Source organism: Haliaeetus leucocephalus, unplaced genomic scaffold (genome assembly GCF_000737465.1).
Source record: "Haliaeetus leucocephalus isolate CR32 unplaced genomic scaffold, Haliaeetus_leucocephalus-4.0 Scaffold262, whole genome shotgun sequence".
NCBI lineage: Eukaryota > Metazoa > Chordata > Aves > Accipitriformes > Accipitridae > Haliaeetus > Haliaeetus leucocephalus.
The window spans coordinates 5,077,579-5,104,833 of NW_010972698.1; the positions used below are offsets into that span (position 1 = coordinate 5,077,579).

The 27,255-nt window shown below is 37.6% G+C and overlaps 1 protein-coding gene across 2 annotated transcripts; it reads right to left on the minus strand.

Annotated features, from left to right (window-relative positions):
- Positions 1-388: 388 nt before the first annotated feature.
- Positions 389-27,160, minus strand: CUL4B (cullin 4B). 2 transcript variants are annotated; one of them, XM_010568966.1, is made up of 20 exons: positions 25,990-27,160; positions 23,213-23,328; positions 17,759-17,862; positions 16,731-16,800; positions 16,167-16,240; positions 14,957-15,119; positions 14,767-14,856; positions 14,394-14,476; positions 13,196-13,263; positions 11,935-12,053; positions 10,912-11,104; positions 9,728-9,832; positions 9,331-9,441; positions 8,498-8,583; positions 6,991-7,098; positions 6,623-6,736; positions 5,540-5,645; positions 5,285-5,457; positions 4,585-4,737; positions 389-3,378 (listed from the first exon to the last, which is right to left on the minus strand). In XM_010568966.1, the coding sequence occupies exons 1-20, from the start codon at positions 26,519-26,521 to the stop codon at positions 3,283-3,285; spliced, it is 2,664 nt and encodes an 887-aa protein (XP_010567268.1). In that variant the 5' UTR covers positions 26,522-27,160; the 3' UTR covers positions 389-3,282. The 2 variants fall into 2 exon arrangements, with proteins under 2 accessions (XP_010567268.1, XP_010567269.1); XM_010568967.1 differs by lacking the exons at positions 17,759-17,862; positions 25,990-27,160 and having other exon boundaries at positions 16,731-16,785; positions 23,213-23,300.
- Positions 27,161-27,255: the final 95 nt, after the last annotated feature.

The window sequence follows — 27,255 nt, forward strand, 5'->3', positions numbered from 1 at the left end:
TGCATAAACTATAACTTTTTGATGCAGTGAAAAAGCACAATTTCATATTCTGGTAGCCAAGGGAAGAGGCTTCTGAAAAGTAACAGGGTTAGTTTTTTCCCCCACTCCAGACATACTCTGAAGAACTGTTATACAAAAAGTATATTACATTTTTGAATGCTGCTGTACTCTTACAGTTTTAGTGTAACGTTTCAAAGAAAATATTCTTCCTACTATATGAAATCACTAAAAAAGTGGTATTTGAACATTTCTTTAGATGCACTTTTTTTTTTAAAGAAAGCATTAGGGCAAATGATATGTCTAGGAAAAAATGAAAGGCTGACAAAAAAAAAAAAAAAAGGACCAGAGACCAAAATATGAAGAACAGCTAAAGCAACTTAACGATTTGCTAGGGTTTGTTTTTTTTTTTATTAACTATTTACTTTGGCACCTTTGTGTAAACTATAGAACAAAACGACGTTTACAACACATTTGCAATTACAGCATTTAAACAAAATGGTCACTTTTTAAACCAGCCAAGACAAAAAAATAGTCCATTTATGGGTATAAAGATTAAAAAACCTAAAATATATATTTCTAAGAATAAACTGCAATTTCTTATGAACAAGGTGCTATAAACTGCATGCAAGAGTCAAGATTAAAAATGTGTGGCCAAACAGACAAGCTGTGTTATAGCCAGATGAGTTGTGGTCCAAGCCCACTTTAATTTTTTTTCTTACAGAGATATATATGGCTCAATAGGCAGGCACATGATCCCAGCAAGAAGTTGCAGAGTTGTACGGCTGGACGATAAATCTTGGCTGCAGCTTTGTCATTAACCAGGAACGCGCGAGACCTTAGCAGAAGAGATGGATGAGTTCTTGGGGAAAACACATGAAGATACAAGGAGACGCCTTCTCCCCTCCCCTCTCTCACCCCCTCTCTCAGCCTAGCCAGGGTTCTCAAAGTCCATTCTTTGGGTTGCTTTAACTAGATTGCCGCTTAGGGTCTGCCTCAGATCGTGGAAGTCTGATAAGATTTGAGGACATTTTCTATGTAGTATTTTCTGCGTTTAAGTTACTGAAATGGATGGGATAAAAATTAAATAAACCTTCAGACCTTTCCAGTTAGTTTGACTGAATGCAACACACTTGTCTAATGAGGGAGGATTTTACCAGAATAGGCATTTTAAACATGTAGTGGTGTTAGATTTATATGCTACAACAGACTGAATGGAACCAGTTCAATACTGATACTCATCATCTCCTGTCTCCCAAAGAGTTAAGTTTTATGCTCCTTCTACAAAACACCTTTTTAAAAGGAATCTTTTATTGGCTAAAGATACAAAACACATACAAGAAAAAGGAACATTGAATGCAAAATACAGAAGGTTTTGGGGGGGGGGGGGGCATTCTTTCCTCCCTGGTGGATCTCTATTTGAGCTAATACTTAAAAGATTTGCAGGAGCAGTCTTCAAGTTTCTTACCAGATAACTCTACTGTTAGTATTTTTCTTACAGAGGCAAGGGTGGTCCTGGATGTCTACCAGTGGTTATGCTGCAATAGTGTCAAAGGATAAGGTAGATTTTCTGCAGATCACAAAGAGCTGTATGACAGTTAGTAGAGGGTGACAGCAAATAATTTTAGTAGGAGAAAAAAACATCTGCTTCATCTGTCAGCTGAGGACTGCATATAAAAGAGCTTGAGAGAAAACACAGCTGGAGAAAATACGGAATTAAACAGTAGATCAAAAAAAGCAGTAAGGATGGGATGTGTCAGATACAAAATACACGCACTTACACTCTCCCTCTCTCACACATGCATACCCCTGAATGTGGGATCACAGTGATAAAAGTTATAGATCATAGAGAGCTAAGTTACACTGCCATTAAACAAAAGTAACATCTTGCTTTCAAGAAATATCTGGTATTCCCCAGGACTATCAGTGCCTGAATGAGGATGAGGTTTTTCACTGAGCTCTGCAACACAGCTGATCGTAGGTCTAAAGCCTGGCTGGGTAAGGAAGAACTGTTATGTGGAGGAGTTCCTTCTCTGCTGACACTTTTTTTTCCCATATATTCCTGGCACATGCTGCTATAGCAATTAAAAAAAAAGCATTTTGTTGAAACAAAGCTCTACATTCAAGTGACTTATTCTCCCATGTCTTATAAAGATGCAAAGAATGCTCTCTGGTCATCTAAGAAAATATATTTTAGATGCCTTGTAGCAATACTTAACTTTCTATATGAGAGGTAGGCTTCTGGGTTCTAGGAGGCCTGCCACATCTAGGGCTGAGTTCTTAAAGCTTTAAGTTAAAGCAATCCAAAGCAGGGCAGTCTTAGAAGAGCTGCCCTGTCTAAACCTTGAGGTTAGTTCAAGTTTAGAATGTTGCAAAGCAAAACAAGTATTAAAATCCATTTGTAATTTTTGTTCTTACAGCTCTACCACAAGAACAGTGTGGCTTTTCATAGGTATCTGTAGATAGATTCTCTCTTCTAGAGTATTGCTGCCAAGAGGTGAAGGCCTCCTACCCATGACTAGTAAAAACTGTCACTTTTTCCATTATGGCTGTTTTATGCTTAAAATTCCCAAAGGTGAACACTAAGTCTTATAGGCAAGCCATATAAATCTAATCTGAACTTGTTTTGTTGTAGCAGTTATTTAAGAATGGTGTTTGTATATACAGTACATATGCCCACACTGCAAACTTTATACATCATTTTATATTGGTACCATTTTGTCTTAACTGCGACCAAGAGTATTTTCCACTAGATCAGCAATAAGCATAGCTTGGCTTATTCCCCATTTTCCCTCCCTCAAGGGAAAAATCCAAGTGTGGGCATCAACCAAACCAATGGTATGTTACTAACTGAAATGCATTCTGTACAGTAAATTAAAAGTTTGCATGCAGTTTAAGCATTTTAAAGGCTATTTTCTTATATTAATTAACCTTCTGTTTCCATTTAAAGGTGTGAAAGACATCTGTCATATATCAAGGGACTCTTCTTCAGACCCAGAGACAAATGGAATCACAAAGACCAGGTACTTTCTTTCAGCTTTCTGCACATCTTACTAAATAACATGCAAAGAGTTCAACAGCATTCTTCTTAAAATGTAAATAGTACTCTTTAAATGGGCATGTTAACCACTGAAAGAAGTCCACTCTACTATACTTTTCCATTACACTGCTTTCATTCAATCATCGGTAGTATAAAAAGTCAATTAACAGGATCAACAGGCTAGTTTATCCACTGGCAACTGTGTATGACACCAAGTGTGCAGTAAAACAAAGGCCAACGTATGTTTATGCAATATAGTTGTACTGATTCGGGTTTTCTTTATCTCTTTCCATGTAGTCCCTGTCAATTAAGGATTCTATTCTCTTCTTAAGGTCAGCAGGCTGTAAAATAAAGCAGATGTCAGCATTATTACTTTGCAGTCAATGTTTCTTGGTGCTTTCTTTCTACTTAAGCCAAATATCCATACTGTTTAAGATGGCTGAGGAAACAGGAATCACAGTTTAAAAAAAAAAAAAAAAATCCCTTAAAGCATCAAAGCTTCTAAAGTCTGCAACATATAATTGATGGAAGAGAAAGTTACAAAATTAGCTTGTTGCCTGCAGCTAAGCATAGACCTTTTGACAGCAGGGAAAGATATTTGCTGCTGTTTAAACTGAACTCTCACGCATTACGTATCGAAGTGTTTCTATTTCTGACTTTTACCTGGTAAAAGATGGTACAAGTTTCATTTTATCTTGATGCGAGTGAGTTTTGCAACAGTTTGGGTGCCCTATGATTTTGTTGGATGAAGGACTTCATAAAAACATCTCATGATAAAGAGTGATGGAAAGCATTTAAATCATCCGTTATAACCCTGCAAAGCCCAACTGCAGTTTTTGCAATACTTACAGGCCTGCAGGAACTTCACATGGTAACAAAACAGAATGAGATGGCAGTACCTTTCATTTTACATTTCCATTTATAGAAAGCACTGTATATTTGAACTTGGACAGATGCATGACTGTCTATTTGAAAATCCATTTCCATTTGTATACAATTAGTAAGCTATTCATATTATATTGCAACTGTGGGCTTCATCAGCTTTGAGACATTCACCAATATCTACTTTTCTTTCCATATATATGTGTGCGTGTATATATATATATATTAACCAATATAATGTGTCTGGAAAAACCACTGTACATTTATTGGTTACTAATTTATTAAAAAGTATCAACCAAATTAAGAATCAAAACCAATCCTGCATTACATATCTGAATCATTTTTCCCTTGTCCCCAAGAATGCATTGTCAGAACACTTAAATGCAAGAACAGCATACAAGGAGAACTAGCTTCACAGTTACTGCTTACAGACTCCAGTTCTGAAAGCCCTTGGTAGTAGGTTTTATTAATTTACTAAAAGCCTGAGGTAATATTCAGATACATGAATGCAATTGGCACTTTAAAAATTCCTGAAAGTGAGTATTTGTCCTTCCTAATAGTAAAAAGATGCATGTTCTAGACAGAAGCACTGTTTAACTGAGGACAGGCCAGGTAATATAAAAAGAAATAATAAAGTTTTAGAAGAAGAAAAGTCAGTACTACACCTTTACTGGGAATTTAAGCTGGTTGTAGACCTCTGACACAAGCAGGTTATGACTCAGTGTCTTGCGCATCTTCATGATTCGTACAATTGCAGCGTCAATCTGGTACTGCCGGTCCTGGAATACTCTCTCTGTAGTGCTTGCCTGTTCCTCTACCTGAAGGATCCATTTAGAAAAGTTTTAAAGAGAACACTACAACTGTCAAAACAATTCTTCTTTGTATCTCTAAGACAGTTCTCAGTGCAAGACAGTAAAATGTCTGTTGTCAAATATTTGACATAAATCCTTTACAAATATGAAGACCAATTGTCTATTAAAAAACCCAATTGTACAAGGAATTAAAATCTTTGCACAGATTACCCTGGCTGTCAGGGAAAATTCACTGTGAATTTGTTTCTATGTTCACAAACCATTCAGTAAAGCTCCAGGGAATGATCAAGGGTGAAAAGACCATTCACTAATTAGAACTTCCCTTAAATAACCTCATTTAGAGAAATCTAGCATCACTGGTGTCTAAGTTTGTATGGAAGCACACATTTAAATCAGCATCGTTAGGTATGTGCTATCATCCAAATTATACATATAACTTTTACAAAGATATCAGTATGTACATTACAACCTAGAGGAAAAAAGCTGGTAGATGGGCAGGCAACAAGATACTTAATCCAAGGATCTAAACCCCAGAGGATCAAGAAGAATATACCGTTTCTTTCATCTGAATTTGGTTGATCTTTATCCTGAAGAGCTTATGTCTGAAATCATCATTACATGTGAATTTATCACCATCTTCCACATCTTTGCCTTTGGGGCTTTTGGTCAGTACTCTGGCTTTGCCACAAGCCAGAGATTGAAGTGTCCTTCTCAGCTCTCCGTCCTCTACAGCAGAAACAAGATGTTGAGTTTTTTTTTTTTTTTTTGTAAGAACACTAGGAATTAGTCAGCTGTTTTCAATACCAACCTATCCCAGTGGCTTGCTTTATCTCCTCTAAACTGAACTCCTCTCCTTCATTAAACATGAGCAGCACCAGTGTCTGGAACAAGGAGACCTGAAGTTCTTTTTTGCCCTGTTACAAGGGAAATTAACAGACATCACTAGACTGGTTTTTTTTGGAGTTTTTTTTTGGGGGTGGGGTGGTGCAAGGAACAAGTCACTCCTGTATGTCAATTATTTCACTTGAAGGATGTGATTGTTATTTTATTCATTTGGGAATATGAAAGAATAGAAGTTACTGGTCACCTTGTGTTTACTATAAAATGCAGAATAAACTAGAGGTCAGAAGGTTAGACTATTATATCCAGTGACAAAACTCACCCAAGATATGCATCAACTTACTCAAGACAAATCTCAAAGCACTGAGTGCTTAAAATTACAATGTGAAAGACCTTTAAGTCAAAGCGTAACGCAAACATTAGTTTAAGAAACACAGTATTAGGAACTATAGGATCTTTGAAATAACCAAGTTCGATAATACTTGTTTTACCATTAACATTTTTCTGAAAAATACAACTGGTAAGCATTCCTATTCCAAGAAAAATTTTCTTGAAATATATTTGTGCCCATGAAGAAATGCTGAAGAGGAATAACCGGAAGCCCTTTAAAAACAGTTGTGTTCTTGTACAATCCAAAACTTTTCTTTATTTCAGTAGTGAAAAGCTGACTGTAAAGATGCTTAATGCTGTCAGATGAAGTAAGGTCATCTATGGAATATGGCCCCCTTTTTTTCCCTCCCCAGTATAAAAATCAGTGCCATTTTTAATATGGAACTAAACCCACTGGATATTTTCCCCAAGCAGTAACCAACAACTTTTTTTTTTTTCTGACCAATACAGAAATCGGATGCATCTTCTTAGACCTTAATACATCTATTTCAGAAACTACCACAACTCCAGAAATGATAGCAAGAGGTCAAAAGTTAAAATTAATTGCAATTAATTGCTGTTTTCCATCACAGCACAAAAAACCTTTCCAGTATATCCCTAAGGTACAACTCAGAGTTGGAATCAGCAAAGCAACAGGAGTCAAGAGAAACAATACACTCACCTCTTTAAATTCTGCTTTTAGTACGCAGTGTCCTAGTGTTGACTGCCACTGAAGTTTCCTACCACTGTGTTTTCCTAAATAAAAGGTCTTGAAGATCTCCTGCAGTTTTACCATCTAAAAAAAGAAAAAACCCAAAACACTAAAACACAATTCTACTTTAAAAGCATCCTTCCCTCCTCCACAATCAAATAAGCCTTAAATAAAGGCTTAGAAAGATGAAGGGAATTGCAAGGAAAACAAACTTTATTTAAAAAAAACCAACCACATCTGCATTTCTTTCTAGAGATTATATGCAAATTTAAAACCAAGCTGCAGGTGATATCAAGATGCATTACTGATACTTGGTATAATACATCTATGTTCATTACCTCTGGGGGCAAATGGACCTCCATAGGCACGTAGGTTGGCCAATAACCCATAGTCAGAATATTCACTGTTAGTTCAATGTTGCCAGGTACATTCTGATTTTGCATATACTGCAGAAGGAAACAAAGTAAATTTAAATAAAGCAATGTTTATTAAACATATTTGGGATAGAACTGAAGTTAGCTAGAACAGGCATTATGAGACCACAGAAGACAAGTGACCTTATGATGGTTTTGCTATTGTCATGGTTTACCCCCCCCCAGCCAGCCACTAAGCACCACACAGCTGCTCGCTCCCCACCCCCCCCACCCCCAGTGGGATGGGGGAAAGAATTGAAGGAAGAAGGTAAAACTTGTGGGTTGAGATAAGAACAGTTTAATAGAACAGAAAGGAAGAAACTAATAATGATAATAACAACAATAATAAAATGACAATATAAGGATTGGAATATACAAAACAAGTGATGCACAAGGCAATTGCTCACCACTCACTGACCGATGCCCAGTTAATTCCTGAGCAGTGATCCCCCTAGTTTATATACTGGACATGACGTCACATGGTATGGAATACCCCTTTGGCCAGTTTGGGTCAGCTGTCCTGGCTGTGTCCCCTCCCAACTTCTTGTGCCCCTCCAGCCTTCTTGCTGGCTGGGCATGAGAAGCCGAAAAATCCTCAACTTCTTGTAAACATTACTTAGCAACAACTGAAAACATCAGTGTGTTATCAACATTCTTCTCATACCAAACCCAAACCATAACACTATACCAGCTGCTAGGAAGAAAATTAACTCTATCCCAGCCGAAACCAGGACAGCTATATAAACTGCAAGTTACACTCAAGGAAATTAGGATAAGAAAAAGCACTTTTCTGAAGTTCCAAAGGTACTTCCACACAGAAAGAAAAGAGCGAAGTAAGTGTTTTAGCAGGCTGATGTGAAGATGTACCTAAGTATGTGTGAATGGAGGAAAGAATGTTAAAATTTTCTTGTAATCAAGACATTACAGAACCACCAGAACTAATGGGCAAAAACTTACAAGCCAGTCCATCAGAATATAGTGGTGTTAAAAATGTTTTATAACTGGTGTGAAAATGTCTTTTAAGTTTACAATTCTTCTTTTATTACTGTGTTGTTTGTTTGGTTTTTTTAAGGAGCTTCTTGTTTCAGGTTTTTTCTTTGTTTTTCAGGAAAACCATTAATAAATTCAGTAAAATTTTCAAAAGCACAGACAGCACAGAATTAAGAAATAGATTCCAACTGATTTTCAGTAGAGACTGTTTTCCCAGTTGGGCTTTTGTCCACTCCTTTTGAAAGCAATCGCCTATAAAGTCCTTTTCTCTGTAGTGGAAGAATATTACAGACAACTGGAATAATTCAAGAGGAGTTTAACACAATTACAATAGAAATATTCACAACTGAAGACATCATGCACCCTCTTGTTAGGCTTTCTGAGAATAACTCATTCAAAAAGTGAGTAAATGAAGGAGCCATGGCAGGCTTTCCCACAGTACCTGTTTAAATTGTATCATTATGTCTTTTGAAAGCTCCATATCTTTAAACATTCCTTCAAGTTTGCTGGTGAAAGCAGCTCCACATTCTGTAAAAGAGAACATGTAAATCTTAAAAATTAATCTTGTTTATTTTCAACACGATAGAGTAGTTAATTCTAAATATCAGAATGTACTCTGAAGCAAGACAACCTATTTCAGCATATATTCTTACACAAAGACCTGGATTCTAATTAAGATACAGAATAAGGTTATAAACAAGAAGGGGGAAAAGGTTTTAATGTGGCAGCTATTTTGCAACCCAATTGTTTTTCCACATGGACATGACTGTTCATCCGAGGACTCCAGTGGCAACCTGTCACTCAGACAACAATTCTAATCCCTATCAGCTGCCTGCCAAACTTGTCTCTTGGTGGCAGAACAAGATCAAGTTCTAAACATCTTACTCTTACCACTCAAAGACTCCATCCTATGAAACAATGAAGACCAGACTAGAAGACTGCTAGCTGGCAGCATCATGTTTCAGACATTATACTAGTGAATAACAAGCAGAAGCCAGCCTCTCAAGTTCTCTGAGCATATCACTGATTTATTCAGCAGGGAACCTCGACTCTATCCCACAGGCCAAGATACACCATGCACTTTAAGCTCCTGGTTTTTGGCTATTGCTGCTAGAATTACAAAACTATAAGTAAATGAGTCTCAAAACCCACCAGTCATTCAAGACTTGCACATGAGGTTTTTGCCCTCACGTAAAGGGGAAATACAAATAGCACTTCTGGGAAGGCCTGTTAAAACAACTATTTTTAAAAGAAAGCAAGCTGATAGATATTTACCATGTTTGAGTTTGGAAAGCATAGATTTTTCAGCATCTACTGATGCACTCTTCCCAACTAATAGTCTCTTTGCTAGATCTTTTTTATAAAAGGCCTCAAAGACATCTTTTCCTGTAAGAGATGAGATTTGACAGTGATCACAAATCATTGTTTGTTTTAAACAATTCAAAGCTCAGTAAAGCTAACAAGGGCCTTCACATTAAGATTTCCACAGATTCCAAGTCAGGTCTTAATATTGGCATTTTAACATGCAAACTAGTTAAACAGCATTACACCAGCAAACTGCATCTACAGAGAATGAACACTTCAAAACACAGACAGACTGCAAAAATTATTTTGAAGTACCTTTATGTTAGTGATTAAACAACTGTATCCCCACAAAAAAACCAATACTTACCATATATGAATCTAAATATGATCATAATTTTATCCAGCATTTTTTCAAGTTCTTCATCAGTAGCTTCTTTGTTGCCTGCACGAAGCTTTGAATCTACATATTTAGCTAGAAGAGTGTTGAGGAATAAGAAGTTCAGCATATGCTTAGTATCACAATGAAATAATAATTTAATTTAAAAAACCCCCCAACATTGTGAAATCTGCTGGAAATGTAAAGGATCCTGAAATCACCTTCAAATCAGTTTCATCACAGCTAGCTTGATATATTTTCATAGAGGCTATAAAGTTATAAAAACATTATAACAATCTCTTTTTTCGGATAAGCAATTATTGCATCTTAACTTTATTAGCATACATAATGTTAGAAAAGATTTTTGTGTATGTAAAAAATCCTGGTCCATATTACAATCTCAAAGTAAAAAGTCACTATCGCTATAGATTGACATGGCTATAATAGAAGCAAAAAGATCAGATGAAAAATATGTAAACCAGTTATTTAAATGTGTTCACTATACTGCTGAATTTCTCTAGCAGATTACTGTTTAATTTCAAATGGTTTGGTAAGCACGTTACAGTTAGTGAATTAATTTAAAAAAAAGGAGGGCAGAAAGCATTACTCCACAAGCCTAACAGCACAACAGATTGCAAAGCAGGTATTATTCACTGTGTGGGGAAATGATTAAGGTATTCAAAAGTGAAGAGTCAGGCTTGTAATGCACAAATCTGTAAACAACATTCTTTGCAAACTACAGAGGCTCTGTCCCCATAACATGAGAGGTTAACATCCCCACCTCTCTTCACTTTTAATATATTAAAACACAGATAGCTCCTAATAGCTCTGTGTTGGTGGCACAATTATGTAAGCCTCTGAAGAAGTCAAATTATTAGCAGTATTCTCACATCTGGACACCAGTCAATTGCTGGAATGCCTAAGTTCTAATGTTCTTCACTATTCTATAGCCTAGCCAGTGAACTGATGAACAGAGCTTATTCTTAATGTTTAATGCTATCCTATCAAATAATTCACTTGCATAAGGTGGCACGGTAGATCCCCAGTTTGACAATGCATTGTACATAATGTCTTTTAACGCACAATTCCATCATATTCCATCCGTAAGCTGCATCAGCAAGTCTCTCTTGTCCCCCACCCAAATTCTCACATGGGAATAAACTGAAGAAAAATACCTATGAGTTCAGCTGGCTTATTTGGTCTTTTGTTAATGAATGTTTCAAAGGCTTCTTTCATGGCATTTACAAACTTCTCATTCTTGAGAAAGCAAATATCAATAATGTGGTCAACTTTGTCTTTAAAATCAAGTAGTTCTTGGACCATGGTTTTATCTTTTTCTGGATTAATTACTATGGTGCTACCAAACGCCTGCAAAATAAAACACACCTTTCAGTTAGCCTGAATAATGAATTTAAATGATAAGACTTCTAAAAGCCTAAGTTACCTTTGTAATGTCTTGTTTCTGGTATTCATATTAGTTCCACTAACACAACAGAAGTAATGGCATTGTGAAGTATTTACTATATAATAATTTCTTGACCTTGTATATTGATTCAAAATCAATCTATGAATAACTAAACAGATTCAGAACTTTTGTCTGAAGAAATAAACATGACAAGATTAACACACCCTATTTAAACATCTATATCCTCAGGTTTTACACAGGTAAAGCTTCCACTAAACTCAATTTTATTTACAGTACTCCTATGCCATTACAAAGCCTTCCTTCACAAGAACCATACTTTCTGTGACAACATTTTCACTGAGTAATAAGATTAAACATCTTAAGTGATATTCAAGTGCTGTTTGAACTTCAATTGGTTGGTAATTTAAGCTACCACTCATTCAGACAAGAAATTTTAGCAGGGAGAAGACAGAAACATTCTGCCATGACCAAAATGGCTATTGGAGAAATATAGTTGTCCCCCACAACTAACTATAAGCAAGATAAAAACTCCAAATTTATTTGGAGTTCAGTAACTCAACTGAATGTTCAGTATTTTCTTCAATAGGGCTAGAACAGTTACTCTACTTTTCCTAGTACAGTTTCAAAAGCTGCATATTAAATATATGTTTATAAGCGAGTAGTCTTTTAATTCTTAGAAAAATGCAGTAGTTTATAGACATGACTCAAATATCTGTGTATAAACCCCATTGATAGAATAGTGGTATCTGTTCCAGAGTTCTAGGAACAGTACCTTTATGTACTCAATCCAGTGTTGCAAGAGAACCTGTACTCCGCCTCTCACACGACTGAACAACTGATATAGAAGAGATAGGTCTTGAATTCGGTTTTCATCAAGAAGGTGGTTTAAACCTGCAAATGAGAGAATTTAAATTGAAATTAAACCCAGAATAATCCAAAGAAAGCACAGCATATTATTACAGTAAGGGACCTCTTCAAAGCTAGTATTTTTTAATCAAGCAATTAGTGGTGTTTTTTGTTTTGTTTTGTTTTTTTTGTTAAGCTACCTCATTTAACAGTGAAACACAGCATGGCTACCTGAACTGGCTCAAACCTTAAAATCCTTGTTATTGTACTGGATATGCTAGGCTACATGTACTTTACATAAAATACTTAGCACAACACCTTTGCTTACTTCTGCTTTACTATTCCCTAAAGATTTGTAAAGTTTACACTCTACTGATCTGTAGGAAAGGTTCCTTGGCAAGACAGAGCTCTGAGTCTCAATTCGAGCTGTAAAATAAATTTTACAGATGTTCAAAGGCAAGCAGCTTCAAGAAATATTGTCACCTTTCACTTTTTACCTTTTTGGCAGAGAAGGCCTGATGCTCCACAGCAAGGTTCTAAGAAAGTAGATGGGCAAATACTGCAAACTTGCTACTTCTCTCAATAAAGAGTCTGTTACAGATGTGCAGAAAGATGCTCACATACCTGTTTCATCCAGAATCTGGCTAGTAAGGACTTGATCATTTTCTTTTATTATGCAACTCTTGTTGCACCCGTATCTATTTCCAGACTATCCCTCAGAGCAACAGAGGGTCACTGGACTGCACAGAGACTACTGCAGAACTGAAGCAATGTACTTCATTGCTCAAATTGTACTAAGTTTTTAAAACAAGCTACTTTTTGTGAACAGCAAGTAATCACTGTTTCCCCTTTCTGATACAGCCATAATTCAAAGGCTACTCCTTTACCTCTTAGTCTTCAAAATGCTACTTAACACACTGAACTCAAGTCCCCTATTCTAGCTTTCCTTTTGCTTTGCTGTGTATCTGAAGACCTCATTGTGTCTTCTTACCTCTGACAAAGAGAATGGTACTTGCCCTCTTGCAAAATGGTCAATGCTATTTCATGAACTGAGTAGCAAAGGGCGTTAAAGACTGATGTAGTTTGTGTCCTCCCCCAGCATCTGAATCTGTCCTTTCTTTTTCAGCACAGGAATTGAAAGCCCCGAAGCAGTAATCAGAAACATTTCTATAAAGAAGAAGGATTACCTTTCTGAAGAATGGCTGTTAAATGTTCACCTAGAAGTTGCTTTTCTACAGTAGCAATTAGTGGCTTCCTATAGAAAAAACGTTTAGAATTACTTTTCCTTTTTCCATTATTGACAGTTTTAAATCCTTTTGTTGAGATTATGTTAACTACACTTGTCATTGGGAGTGCTCTAATTATGTGTGGCCAAGGACCTAAAATAATTATACACATATTTATCCTTTTTCCTCCCCAGTAAGCAATCTTTTTTTCTGTTTGCTGACTGAGGATTTAATTCGCACAATAAGCCTGTTGTACATGACCTCTAGGCAGCTGGACAGTGATTCCATCAGTGAAGAAATCAGGCAAAAGTTTGTCAAAGAATATACCTTCTCCTGTTTTGTGGGAGGAGATTCATGTCTTGGGAGACAAACCAAGAAGAAAAAAAATACCGCATGAGTCAAGAAGTATTAAAACAAAATAGGGAGTTGGCCACTAATAATGGTGTGGAAGAAGGAAGCCACTAAACAGCTAAATGTTTTTAACAGCTGAAGGAGGAAGGAAATAAAAATGTATGCTGGTAGCAATAAAACACCTTCCTCTCAGAGAGATCCTCTGTATCTGCTCTTTAAGAAGTTGCTACTACTTGCTTGAAGAGTTTTGTTATATTAGTGACCTACATTTTCTCTCAGACACGACAGCTGTGGCTTTATGTTAGGAGAACATTTCTCCTGTCCTACCAGTCATGACCTCCCCTTGATTGTATTTGAGGAAACCCTGCCTCTTAAGTGGAAAAGATTTAAGGGTGTTATTAGTCAATAATTTCCCAGACTCCATAAAGAATATGCAAATATTTTTATGTAAATATTCAGAGCCTTTAGCCTGAGAATTCTCTATCCCGCTTCCTATCTTTTTCAGGTAGGACGACAGCTGATTAACTGTGTTTCAGCAAGAAAGAGATGTTTGGACTGGGGATGGCAGCCTATTTTTTTTCCAACCAAGTGCCCAACAATGTTTACGTCAGAATAACTGGTGGCTTAGAAGAAAAGGATATTAGCTGTGTGAGCCAAGACAGTGCTTCATTTTAAACAAGGAATTGTGGGAAGTGAAAAGCATTTGATGGTCAGTCAATAACTGAAATAAGCTGTAGCTATTAGATGGCCCTCAACAGAAGAAGAGCCAAACAGTTAACACCACCAAGCAAAGAGAGATTGCACTTACTGTGTGCTCTGATCTAAATAAGTGATTATCCTGTCTGCTTCTTCTTCCAAGCGCTTGTTGACATGGTGAAGATACTCTGGAACCTGAAAATGCCAGAGTAGTTTTGTATGTTTGAAAAAAATCAAGGGTGGGGGGGGTGGGGGTGGAGGGGAAGACAGCACTAGTCTGACAGCAGCAGCAGCTCCAGTTTTAAGCAGAAACCATTAGCACTGTGACTGAAGGCAACTGCATGTGAATTTCCTTTTTCAGAGTACTATAAAACGTAAACATCACATTATTGCCCTGTACACTGGCTAAGGCAGCAGAATAGTTCCTTTCCCTGACAAATGCTTTGTCATTAGGCATAACAAACATTGTTAAACATTCAAAATACCTCTCGTTCCTGCATAAGCCTCTGTCCCTCTGCTGCATACAGTCGGTTAGTCTCTTCCAAGAATCTATGTTCGAAAGAGTCTTGATAAATCTAGGGAAACAACACAATAGCAATCCAGGGTAAAGCTTACTGAGCACCAAGTAAGAATCTGAGCTGTTCATTGATTTAAAGGTGAAACAAGTTTACTCACCTGCAAGTCAGAAAGCATGCTTAGCAGGCTTCGCAGTAAACTCCTATCGATAGCCTCACCATTTCTTTCCCTCTCAATCAGCAGAAGAATGCCATCAATAGTTTTGTTCTGAACCTTCTGATCACTGATTATATGAGTTCTGAACAATTCTAGCCCCATATCCCTAAAAAGAAAATAAAGACTGTTCAATAAATTGTGTAAGAATCAACCCCAAATATTCTCTATTAATAAAATTTGATCTAGATCAAATAGAGGCCAATAAATACTAGCATTCTTCAAATTCCTCATCCCTCTGCCCCCAAATCACTCAAGATGAACAAACACAAACACTAAAATAAACCATGACAAAGCATCAACAGTAAGCTACAAATTTTAAAAAGACCAAAGCACGTATTTTTTCCTAAATAACCACCTAACTTTTGCAGCTTCTTTATTTTTCACTTGGTTAGCAGGATGATGGAAAGTGAATGAACAGCAGCCTTCACGAGAAAAGGATAATGTCATCCTGGGTCCCACTTCCATGGTTAAGCTGTTGGACAACACTGTTTTTTGTCCACCACTTTCTAATCTCTAATTCTTAGGCAGACCTAAGAAGAACTCAGTGATGTGAAAGACAGGGATCTCTGCTTTGGGCATCCCAGTTAAACCTTTCCATGAATTTGAAACTGTGGGTCTCATACTTTTAGGAAAAGCCAGGCGCTCTACCCACCACTCCTTCAATCTCTCCGGCAAAGTAATTCAGGTAGTGCCAAAGGCACCGTAGGGCATTTGCTAACTATTAAAATATTGGAGGGTGGAAGTAGGGGAAGGTTGAAGTCCAAAAGAGAGTAACTTGCTTTTATTTTAGGTAACTTTTCCCTTCAAAAATCCTTATGGAACTTTGAATACTGTGCATGTTAAAGCCAGTAACTGGGCAACCCAAACCCTCGCACTTCAGTTGTTGAACAAGCCCTTTCCTTTAACAGTGCAAACCGGAGGCTAATACCTACTTAAATGAAATTTGCTATCACAGTTATTCTAGAAGAATCCTGTAATTCATAGCAAATAAATTAAAACTGAAATCTCCCTTTGCAACAAGCACGTATGCATTCACCATCTAATTTACAGGTCACTACAAAGTTTATATTAAAAAAACTCACCTGAAAATCAGCAAGATATATGTGATAATTTAAATAATAACCCCAAATAATTTTATTCTTTGTGCCCTTACCAAATAGATGGCAGCATTGAATTCTGAAGTACGTAAGTTCGATCCAAGAACAAAAAGATACTTCTAATCATAATCTGTTATGAGAAGGAATAAAAAAGCCACAATCATTTTACTCTTAATTGAAGAGCAATGCAAATTATGCTCAACAACAAAAAAAATCCCACTGACAGTTTCCAGGCAGTGCTTTCTTAGACAGTGTTGCTTTGTTTAAAATATTCTGCCAATCTCAGCAAGATGATCAATGCGACATTTAGCATCTTTCTGTATAAAATAATAGCTCCTTTTATAACAGGTATAAGAGGAGAAAGGCTTGCATAGAAAAAACAGTTAGGAGTTGGGGGTGTGTGTGTCCAAGATCAGACCAATGAGTCAAGAAACACACTACAGACAAGTATTTTCAAGGCTTGATTTCTAACAAAGTAGATACAGTTGTATTTCACAAAGAAGACTTATATAAATTTAGGACAACATTTCAGAAGCACAGTATGTTTGTAAAGGAGCAAAGTTAAGCAAAACATAGACTGACTAGGCAACTGGTTTTCTTTAAAAAGATAAAAAACTTACCATTTGTCTGCAGTGATCTTGCCAACATTTGTCTATTTTCTTTAGAAAAAGGACACTATCCAATGAATCCATGAAGAAATCATTAAGAAAATTATGATTAATAGGTAGTGTTAGCAATGAAATGAATCAACATTATTATTATTTTTTTAAAGACACTTAACAGCACAACAAACTCACCTACTCCCCAAAAGAACCAGCTAACTTCTTGCAACATGTTTGTTTATATTTTAATGAGGGCCCTTGTGTTAATAATGAGAAATCAAAATTATCTGAATAATTAAAAAAAAAAAAAAAAGGATCTAAATACTTTTAATGTTTTGTCTAATGCCCCATTCCTGGCGAGTGGAACAAACATACATATCCCCACACCTCAAAAACCAACAATCCACAATACACGTAAGGGCCCACCACTACACAGATACTATAATTTCAGCTCATGTTAAGAGATAACCTCAAAAGATAAATTTTGTCCTTGAAATTTAACTTGTATTCAGCCCACTGCATAGTTCTGGTACTAACTAATATCCACTTAACAGGATCTTGATCTGATGCCACTCAAAACTTCTGAAAATAAAACATTTTGATCCTCAGAACCACTAGCATTGTATGCTGCCAGACCACTAGCACTTTTCAAAAAGAAAACAAGAGCTGCTTCTTGGAAGACTTTTCTAGGTACCTGACCATAGCGAGTTCAGCATATAAAAAAGCCTGAAGTGATATCATCAATACAGCCTTTTAAAGCCTTGCTTTAAGTCTAATATGAGCTTTTGTAATATGTCAAACTCTTTCATAAAGACAATGAAACTTTCTCACAAACTTTTCAAATGGTCACAGACATAAAGGAACTAGTAGTGTTCTCTGAGGTCCCATAAAAAAAAAAACAAACAAACAAAAAACCAGACCCAATTATGCAAAAACTAGGAATTCAGATTACCACGGCCCAGTGTCATGAACTAGTCAAAGAAATCCATCACCACATACTGGCAGGTAAAAACATTTTGGCTTGTCAACAGCTAAAAAAAGGATATTCTCTGAATTGGTGAATTTGTGCTTTAATGTGGTCTTCACAGATCTGTCTCAGTTGTTTGTACAAGTTTGCAGAAATCTTGTAGGAGCAGAGATTTTCAACAGCCTGAAGTAAAGAGAAACAGATACTAAGAAATCTGTTTATGTTCTTATATGTGGTTTTACAAAGAAAGGGGGGAAAACCCCCAGAACAACCATGGAATTCTTCTGCTTCTCACTCAAAAATCTACCAGCTTAATTGTAACATAGTTAACAGCTGCATGCAAAACAGAGAGAGACATGGCACTATATATGGGTACCATAATGGTAATAAGAGAAAATGGAAGGCCATGCCCTGAACAGCTTAGTTTATTAATTTCAGTTGGAGTACCAGTATCTCATAAGGAACTGCAGGACTTGCATCTCTTAAGACCAAGGATGTTAGTTTAATATGTTCCAGCAGCTTGCTGGGTTTCATACTTCAGACACTTAAGGTCTTAATTTTATTAACTGCTGTGCTCTGCAAGTCACACTGATAATGGTAAAGCACTGCTAGTGTTATTTGCTTTTGGAGTTCCTTCCTTGATTAAGCTTCCCTCAACCCCAAAAGTACATACATATACATATTTTATATACATATATATCTCCATCCATCAACCCCTTGCCTGAATTAGTTAAAATTCTGAACAATTTTTAGTAGTGTGACTACATTCCAGATGTTTACAGTGACAAATCGCAGATTTCTGCATCATAATCAAGTATTAGAAGAATTGTTGCTGTGCTTCACAGCGAGAAGCGAAAAGAAGTTTAATGGAGACATGTCTTGGAGATTGATCAAGCAAACAAGCATTCTCAAGTCCATAGGCTTTAAGTCAATACTTTACAAAATTTATACCAATTGCCCAGATTTGGAAAGCAACCATGCAACTTTAACTCTTTGCAGATTGGTGAAAGACAATATGTGATTATTCTGTAAATAAATAAAATATTCTGTAGAAGCTAGACAGAAGAGGTATATATGATTTTCAACTAATGCCTCTTGATTTTATTTATTTTTTAAAGGAAATACTTCAGTTGTCAGTACAACCAAACCATAGGAAAAAAAGGACTGGAAGGTCAAGTTTGTATGCCAGCAACCACAGGCAACCATGCAGGGACAGCTAGTTCAGAAGTATACAGATGTCATGGTTTAACCCCAGCCGGCAACTAAGCCCCAGCCAGCTGCTCACTCACCTCCCTCACAGCGGGATGAGGGACAGAATCGGAAGGGTAAAGGTGAAAAAACTCATGGGCTGAGATAAGGACAGTTTAACAGGTAAAGCAAAAGCCACGCACGCAAGCAAAGCAAACCAAGGAATTCCTTCACCACTTCCCATAGGCAGTCAGGTGTTCAGCCATCTCCAGGAAAGCCGGGCTCCATCACGCCTAACGGTGACTTGGGAAGACAAAACGCCATCACTCTGAATGTGTGTCCCCCCGCTTCCTTCTTCTTCCCCCAGCTTTCTATGCTGAGCATGACGTCCTATGGTCTGGGATATCCCTTGGGTCAGTTGGGGTCAGCTGTCCCGGCTGTGTCCCCCCCCCAACTTCTTGTGCCCCCCCAGCCTCCTCGCTGGTGGGGTGGGGTGAGGAGCAGAAAAGGCCTTGGCTCTGGGTAAGCGCTGCTCAGCAATAATGAAAACACCCCTGTGTTATCAGCACTGTTTTCAGCACAAATCCAAAACAGCCCCATACCAGCCACTGTGAAGAAAATTAACTCTATCCCAGTCAAAAGCAGCACAACAGAGCAGATCTACTCCATTACAGGGTACTTCCCAACAGTCCAAATAGGAGCCACCAGCAAACAGTAAGCAGCCACCACTAAAAGCACAGCAACAATCAAAACAGCTAAACAAGGAGTTCCTCAGTTTATCCTAGGATATCAACAGTAATGATTCTCAGTATCAACAGTAAACAACTCTCTAGAGCAAGTTCACTACAGCTAATACTGGCTCTAGGACACAGATGAGTTAAAACAAACAAAACGTCCACAAAAAAAACAGAAACCCACAACAAAATCATCCTACACAACAATAACAACAAAAGAAAACCAAACCTGCATAAGCTTACTGTCAGAAACAAACAGGTGTAACAAGAGAGTCAGTGTGCCACTTAAGACTAAAACAGGTCTGAATGATGATTATTAGGAAAGGCAGAATTATCCTTGAAGTGTACATATCTTAATACTTGGAAATAGCAACAAATTCAACCCTCAGCCTTAACACTTAAGAAACCGCAAATAAATACAATGATGTGATAGGAAAACATATTCTACAGTTCACACAGTAGGTTACAGACACTGCTCAACTCTATTCTGCTATTGTACACACACGGTCAGGCTCTAAATGAAACAGCAACAAAACAGGAAATAGCTGGTACACTTGATTTCAGAAGAAAAAGGGGATGGAAAACACTAAGCTTGAAGAGCCTGATGAGGCCTTCAGCAAGTGCAATAAATGGGTTTCTTCTTTTCTCCCACTTACTTTGGAGAAGCCAGCTGAGAGCTGGGAAGATGAATGTTTTAGATAGAACTTGCTAGTCACCGGCTTAACCACCGTTAGTCTCGCTTCTACCTACCAGCCTAGGACACCAGTGGCCATTTTGCTGTACTTCTGGTCAGTTCATCCATCTCAACTACCAACATTTTTGTAACTGCTGTCTATCAAAACCAGTACTATTTAACCATGCTGCTCCAAATCCTTAAAAGAATTTAGCCTCTGCACTGTAGATGGACAAACTCATACTATTAACTCTTAGGGAAATAAGTTAAGATACATTAATATGCACTTACTTTTAAGCAGTGTTCATATAAAGCCATTCTTTTGCATTTGTGTATCAGAAACTCCAAAGTGTTAAACACGTCTGCTAGTATTGAGTATTTGAACATCAAGTGCAAAACTTCTGCATCTTCACTGATAACAGCCACAGAAATGTTTTAATTTGTGAATTCTGCTCAAATTATTACTATATATTTTTTTTTAAGATATTAAACTGTCTAAGCACATGAATACAAAACCTTTTACTAACATTTGCTCTGTGGAGCATAACACCACTACTGCAATATTATGCTTTGCAAATTTAATTACTGGCATTACACAACAATAATTGTAATCTATCAAAATTTTCCAACAACTTTAGGGGCTCTAGTTCACAAAATTATCTTGTTCTGAATTAGTGGAATAAAACTTTCTGATCAGGGAATCTGTTCCCTGAAGATGGTCAGAACATCTGAAGGTGAAGCATCATATTTCCTTTGTGTAACATATATTCTGCTGGCGGTTTTTGTTGTTTTTTTCGTTTGCCTTTTTTTTTTTTTTAATTGCAGCATCCACACCTGGATTTGTGTGCTGGGCAAAAGTAGGAAAAAGAACTGAATGCAGCTCTGATGAGAGAAAAATCAGAACTTTCCAGAAGTACTTAACTCTGCGACTGATTAAAAAAAAATTAACTAGGGATCTGGTACTGAAGATCTCGATGTCTATTTTCTGGTACTAATCTAAGGAAATTTATTCTAATAAAGCAGCTTTTCCAATAAAGCGATCAAAGATGTGTATAATTTCTTTTGCTGGGGAGGAACAAAGCAAGTACGAAGCCAGTGTCTCACAAAGAAATAAAGCCTCAAAATGTTTCCTCAGTGGGATTTTCCAACAGACAAGAGTTAAACCAAACTCAAGAAGTGTAACTCCATTAAAAAAAAGAAGTAACTCATTTTGAGGTGTGCAGAAGAACATTTGCAGACTCTTTTGCAATTCCCCTCTATGCTTGGATAATAGTGTCTGCCAAGGCATATTTGGCATCAGATCCATTTACCAAACAGCTGTTCAGAAATGACATTAGTTTAGTTAGCATTTAAAAACACTAGTGATTCCTATTACTATTTTTAAATCAAGACATTTATTTTTAGATTTATAAAAAAAAATTTCATACTTGATTGCACTCTATTTCATTGAAAAGTATGAAAGTTATTACAATGTTAAAATCGAGATTTAAAAGAAAAAAGTGTATTTTTGGTTTTCTGAGCACAAGCAACATTCAATTAAGCCTGTGGTAAAAGTGAGCAGAAATTTAAGTGATAACTGTGAAGCAAAAGCAAGCCTTTCAATAGAACTTTGTATTTTTAAACAATTTTGGATATCCTTCAAGTATTTAATTAACAGTTATTGGCTCTGTTGTTCAGTCCAGAGTAAGTAATTTACAATACCAACCAATACAGTGGGTTGTAATTTATTAGCTTCACCAAATTTTGCAAAAGTTACAATACTATATATTATCCCGAAAAACTCGAAAAAAGCTCTTTTTAGATTAATTGAACATTATAAAAAATTATAATGAGCTTAAAAACACACTGGACTGAGGAACCTGGCCCATGAGGTTCTTGGTTCCACGAGGAATGGCAATTTATCCTTCTCTAAATCTGTCCCCAAACCTTGTTCAAACAGTATTTTTCTCCCCAAGTCTTCACAGAAACCATTTACATCCAAATGCAACTTTTATTGAAAAGGGGAGGGCAGGGGAAGAAGAGACAGTAAAAACAGATGGAGAGAAACCTATATACACGCAGAGGAACAAATCAAACAACTAACCAGGTAATGAAGGCTTTAAAAGTACAGAGTAAAAAGTCTAAGTGCTTCTTAATACCTAGCTAAAGCAGTACTATTGCTAGGCTGCTAAAACCACAAGTACCACGATGTTAGCAGGGAAAAGGTGACGAGGGGGAGAAGTCTCCCTAACACATTCAGCCGAAAAAGCAGAAGTGGAGCATATAAAAAAAAAAGTTAGGAAATGCAGTTCAAGTCTGATCACTTCCTAAAACATTTAGGGCAAAACAATCGGAACTGTTGCTGGGAATAAATTTTGATTCTCAGTTGTTAGAATAGACAGAATGCTGAATGATAAAAAATTTCAATCAAACCAAAATAATACAATTCATGAAGAAAAATGGTATTCTATGTTTTAAGAAGTCAAATAAAAAGTTTCAGTTTTTAAATGATTTATGATCCTCAATCATGAACAGACACTGTCTTCAGAAAACAGATTATATTTTAATAAAAATTGTCTTTTTCTTACCTAAACACCAATGTTTTAGGATTTCACATTTCTCCTCTAGCAGCTACACACCATAAACCCCAAAACAGTAAAGGGTATACGGCTCCTTGCCTTATTTAATTCTTGTCAACTGTTGTAAGGGAAACCATACTTTGAATTATGTTGTGGCAAGTAAAAAAAATTTCCCGAGTTCAATGTTAGGTCTTGTGAAATTTTTACTGAGGATTTTAAAATTTGAGAAACTATTTGATGAAAAGTTTTTCAATGATAAAAGCAGCTATCAAGCAAAATGTCATTTTCTTACCACTGTATCAGAATTGTTTTAAGAAAAAAAAAAGAGCCAACAACAAAACGAAAAGCCCTACCCCACCACTTTTACTATAAGCACTTACCTGATAGAGCTCCTCTAAATTGTACTTAATTGAAGTACTGTTCTGGATAGCTTCTACAGCTTCTTTCAGTTTTTGCCAGGTTTCATCTGTGTAGTTTTCAGGCAATTTGGGTTTATCTTTAAAAGAAATTATACAGAGTTTGAGAAAGTATTTAGAAAAAGCAGAACATTTTACCTTTTACAGAAGTGAAAAATGCAGCTTTGAGAGGAAAGAGGTATGGGCTGATGCTCTAGATTTTAATTTATACTTACATGAAAAGAAAGCATTCGTGTAAAAGCAGTGTCTTATTTATATTTGAAATAGTAACGCATTGTAAAAATTCAGCATTGCTCTTCGCATACACATCACAGCATCTGTAGCCCAAACAGTAGGTGTGATTTATAAAAATCACAGTACTGTGTCTGAGCAGCTCAAGAAGGGATAAAGGCTAAAACCCAGCAAGACTAATCTACATCTTCATTACACTCTTTTTCACTACCAGGACAGCACAGCTAAAAAAGTGAACATAAAAGCCAAGAATGATGGATTAAAAGATAGAGTTGTGTGTAGCTATTTTTTTTAATTTACTGCTCATTAATTCTACTCTGTATTAACAATTGGAAAGAAACCCTCAAGAAACATGCATGGAAATACTGTAATTGTAATACAGGCTTTATGGTCACAAGGAAAACCTTCCTATTTTAAAGTAATCCAGTTATATCTCTCTTGGGTTTGGCCAGTGGATATTTGTTAGAGTTAAGCCCTCTCTTAATGTTCAAATAGCTCAAGCTTTGCAAATTTGACTCTTTCTGTTACAGGGTAAGAGAGATTCCCCAACTCACACCCTCAGAATACCAGGACTATTTTACAATTCTGTGTGTTCTCATAACTAGCTAAAATGACCACTTCTGTCTGAGTAAGCATGTTCCCAAATGGAGAAGGAAGGAGAATAAAATTTAGGGAGGAAGACACCATGCACATCCATGCCACCAACCGGTGAAACTGGCCCAGAGTTTATATTCTATTAAAATCAACTTTTACATACCTAAAGGTAAAAAACAAATTGTAAAGCTTTGTGATTTCTCTAGAAGTGACAAACAGAGAGAAGTAATTTTTTTTGTCCTCCCAAGCATTTCCCTACAATACTGGCAATATCCCAACATCAGCTGTATCGTAAGAATCTAGAGAGACAGCTAACTACAAGCGAGACTTGCCTATTTTCACCAGCAACTAATAAGTATGCTACTCAGCAGAAAATACCAAGATTCTGGATTTTAGGAAGTTATTTAAGTTGTGTAAGATGTTATTGCTATCACACTAAGATAAAGTATTAATAATACTTTAAAAATAATCTTATTATTCAGTTTAGCACCTGAGAGTAAAAATAAAAAGCAAATCTGGCAGATTCCTGAGGCATCCTTTTTAAGCAAGTGATTCAAATACCAGTTCATAAGCAATGATGATCACAGCACCATGCAATCCATGACGTTTAGCAAATATTTTAAACATGAAAAGTTGACTTCCCTTAAAGGTAATAGTGTACAAGCAACTGAAGAGTGGCACTTATTTCTCACTATCATGCAACCTCAGTATAAATTTAAAATAATCAGTCAAATTAAATGATGATGATGTGATGGGCGGAGAACATTTTTGAGAATTAGGAGGACCTTAAAAGCAAAGTTACACTGTGATCATCAATTGCTGTAAAACATTACAGTGGCTGAAATAATCCTAATCGTTACCTTCTGCGGCATCTCTACAGAACATTTGTGTCAATTGTGTATTTAGAAATCAATTTTAATTTAAGTAATATCTTTTACCTCCCCAAACCCCAAACACATGGGGAAAAAGAAAAAACAAGCCAAGGCAGCAAACTATCAGACTATTTTAGAAGATAGCAAGAGGCAGGAAATGAGAAGGCCACTATTTCTCCATCTTTACAGGGAAAAAAATGACAGAATTTTAGCTAAGCTTTCTGCCTACACCTATTTATATTTTTGTTTACTAGAAAATGAAGCAGCATCACAGCAGAAAAGTTTCATTTCTCTGCTTCAGTTGGTCTCTAGCAACAATAATCAAGAATCCCAAACACATCTTTCGAGAGATTTACAAAATAACATAAGCTTGCAAAATTGAGAGTATGTTAAGACAGAGAAAAGACGTTAAAGAGTGAAATAAAAATTACAGCAAGGATATTGCAAGGAAAACATTCAGCAAAAATCTCAACTACCTACTTCAAAGACAAGTGGGGAAACCAGAAAGGAAATCCACCATAATAGCCTTATAATCACCTTAGTTTCAAAGTTTAAAACTAAGCACAGGCAGATTAACCTATAAACAGACAACACGGATAGAGGCAAGACAGGCCCAATTTAAAAAGAATGCATTCTGTGCAAAGCCATCATGAACTGGGCTAAAATATATACCAAGCCCTGAATCAGGATTACTAGAAAAGAGGTATCAAACGTTAGAAGTTTGAAGAAAGGCGATTTACACACTTATGTAGTAAAACCTTTCGTCTAACATGCAAGTTAAGGCCTTCTCAAGAAACAGAGGGAAAGGAGTCTGAAAAACAATTCCAAGCAGCGAGGTGTAGCTCAGGATGTGTACATGACTGGGCAAGTATGCATCATAAAACATTATTCCCTCTTTACATAAGTATAGAAACATTCGCCACAGAAAAGCATTTCCTGTAAAACTTGGAGCTATCTGAAAGCCAACCAGTTTTCATGTTGAAAACAAAACACAACAGTTGAGCGTCAGCTCCCCATAGGTCGTGACAAATTACGGCCTGTTACCTTTAAAGTTCTTGATCACTAATTTCTTAGCAGAGCCAGGTTTACTGTTGGCGAAACTGGAAACAGTAGAGGAGGCAGCTTTGGTCAGGCCATTTGCATGGTGCCCCACAGCCACTGACGAAATTAAAAGGCTTTTATTTTTGAGCTGTTGTTGGTGCTGCTGTTGAGAAGAGGCAGCAGGAGAGGAAGAGGAAGAAGACTCTTCAGCCATCTTCACATCGAGTCCAATAAAATCCACGGAGTCCTCAAAGCGGAGCTTCTTCTGGAGGTGATGGTTAGAGGAGGCGACCCCTGAGGAGGAGCACGAGGAGGTGGTGATGACAGAGGAAGATGATGAGGAGGTGTTTTTGGAAGGAGAAGAGGCGCAGGAAGAAATGGAATCAAATTCTTCTCTTTCAGAATTGCTGTTGCTGCTGTTATTTAACTTTCTCTTCTTGCAGGAGGAGCTGCTGCTGGTATTACCATCAGTGGCAGGTCTGACCTCCTGGGCTGCAGCTGGGGGGTTGGGGGAAGAGAAACCTGTGGGAAACATGAACACACAGAAGTGAACAGGCTGAGGGGCATCAAATCCTTGTGGTGTGACAAAGAGAGAGAGAGTTTTAGAGTCAGTCTCTGTTTGGTGTCTCTCGGGGGGGCGTCTTTCAACTCCTCTCTCTCATCAGTGGAGTCCTTCCGTGTTCCCTCTGCTTCGCCGCCTTCTTTCTCGGAGGAATCACTTTCTCTCCTCTCTTCCCCGTCTCTTTATTACTTTGTTTCTTCTCGCAGTTTGTCTCTGCTTTCCTGCTTTTACTCCTTTCTCAGCGCAGCGTCTCCGTGCCTGCCTCTCGCCACCCACCAGTTTCTTTCAATTCTTCTCTCCAACGCCAGTATTCCCCCACGGCTGCCCGCTGCCCTCCTGCTCCGGCCGCCTCGTCTCCGCCGAGCAGCAGCGGGGAGGGCTGAGCGCGGCTCCCTCACGCCTCGGCTCCAGCCCCCTCGCCCCACACGCCTTCCCGCTCCCTCGCCGCCGCCCGGCCCGCTCTTCCCCCCCCCGCGGCCCGCTCTCCTCGGGCTCCCGCCTCCCCCCTCTCTGCCTCCTGCTCGCGTTTCCTGAGGGGGGGGAGGGAGGGACACGGCCCGGCCCGGGGCTTGTTATTGTCAATACACGGCAGAGAGGGAGCCTAAAGATGGCGGCACATCCGGTCGCCGTGCATGCTGGGGCGCGGCCGCCCGGAAGCGCGGCCGGACAGCCCGGGTAGGCGGCGGGCCCCACCTCCGGCCCGGCCC

Coding starts and splice junctions, on each gene's coding strand:
- CUL4B (XM_010568966.1), bottom strand. CDS start 26,521: ATGTTTCCCACAGGTTTCTCTTCCCCCAACCCCCCAGCTGCAGCCCAG. Junction 9,442..9,727: donor CATATTTAGATTCATATATG/GTAAGTATTGGT, acceptor CATCTCTTACAG/GAAAAGATGTCTTTGAGGCC. Junction 3,379..4,584: donor AGCTTAAATTCCCAGTAAAG/GTGTAGTACTGA, acceptor TTTATTTTACAG/CCTGCTGACCTTAAGAAGAG.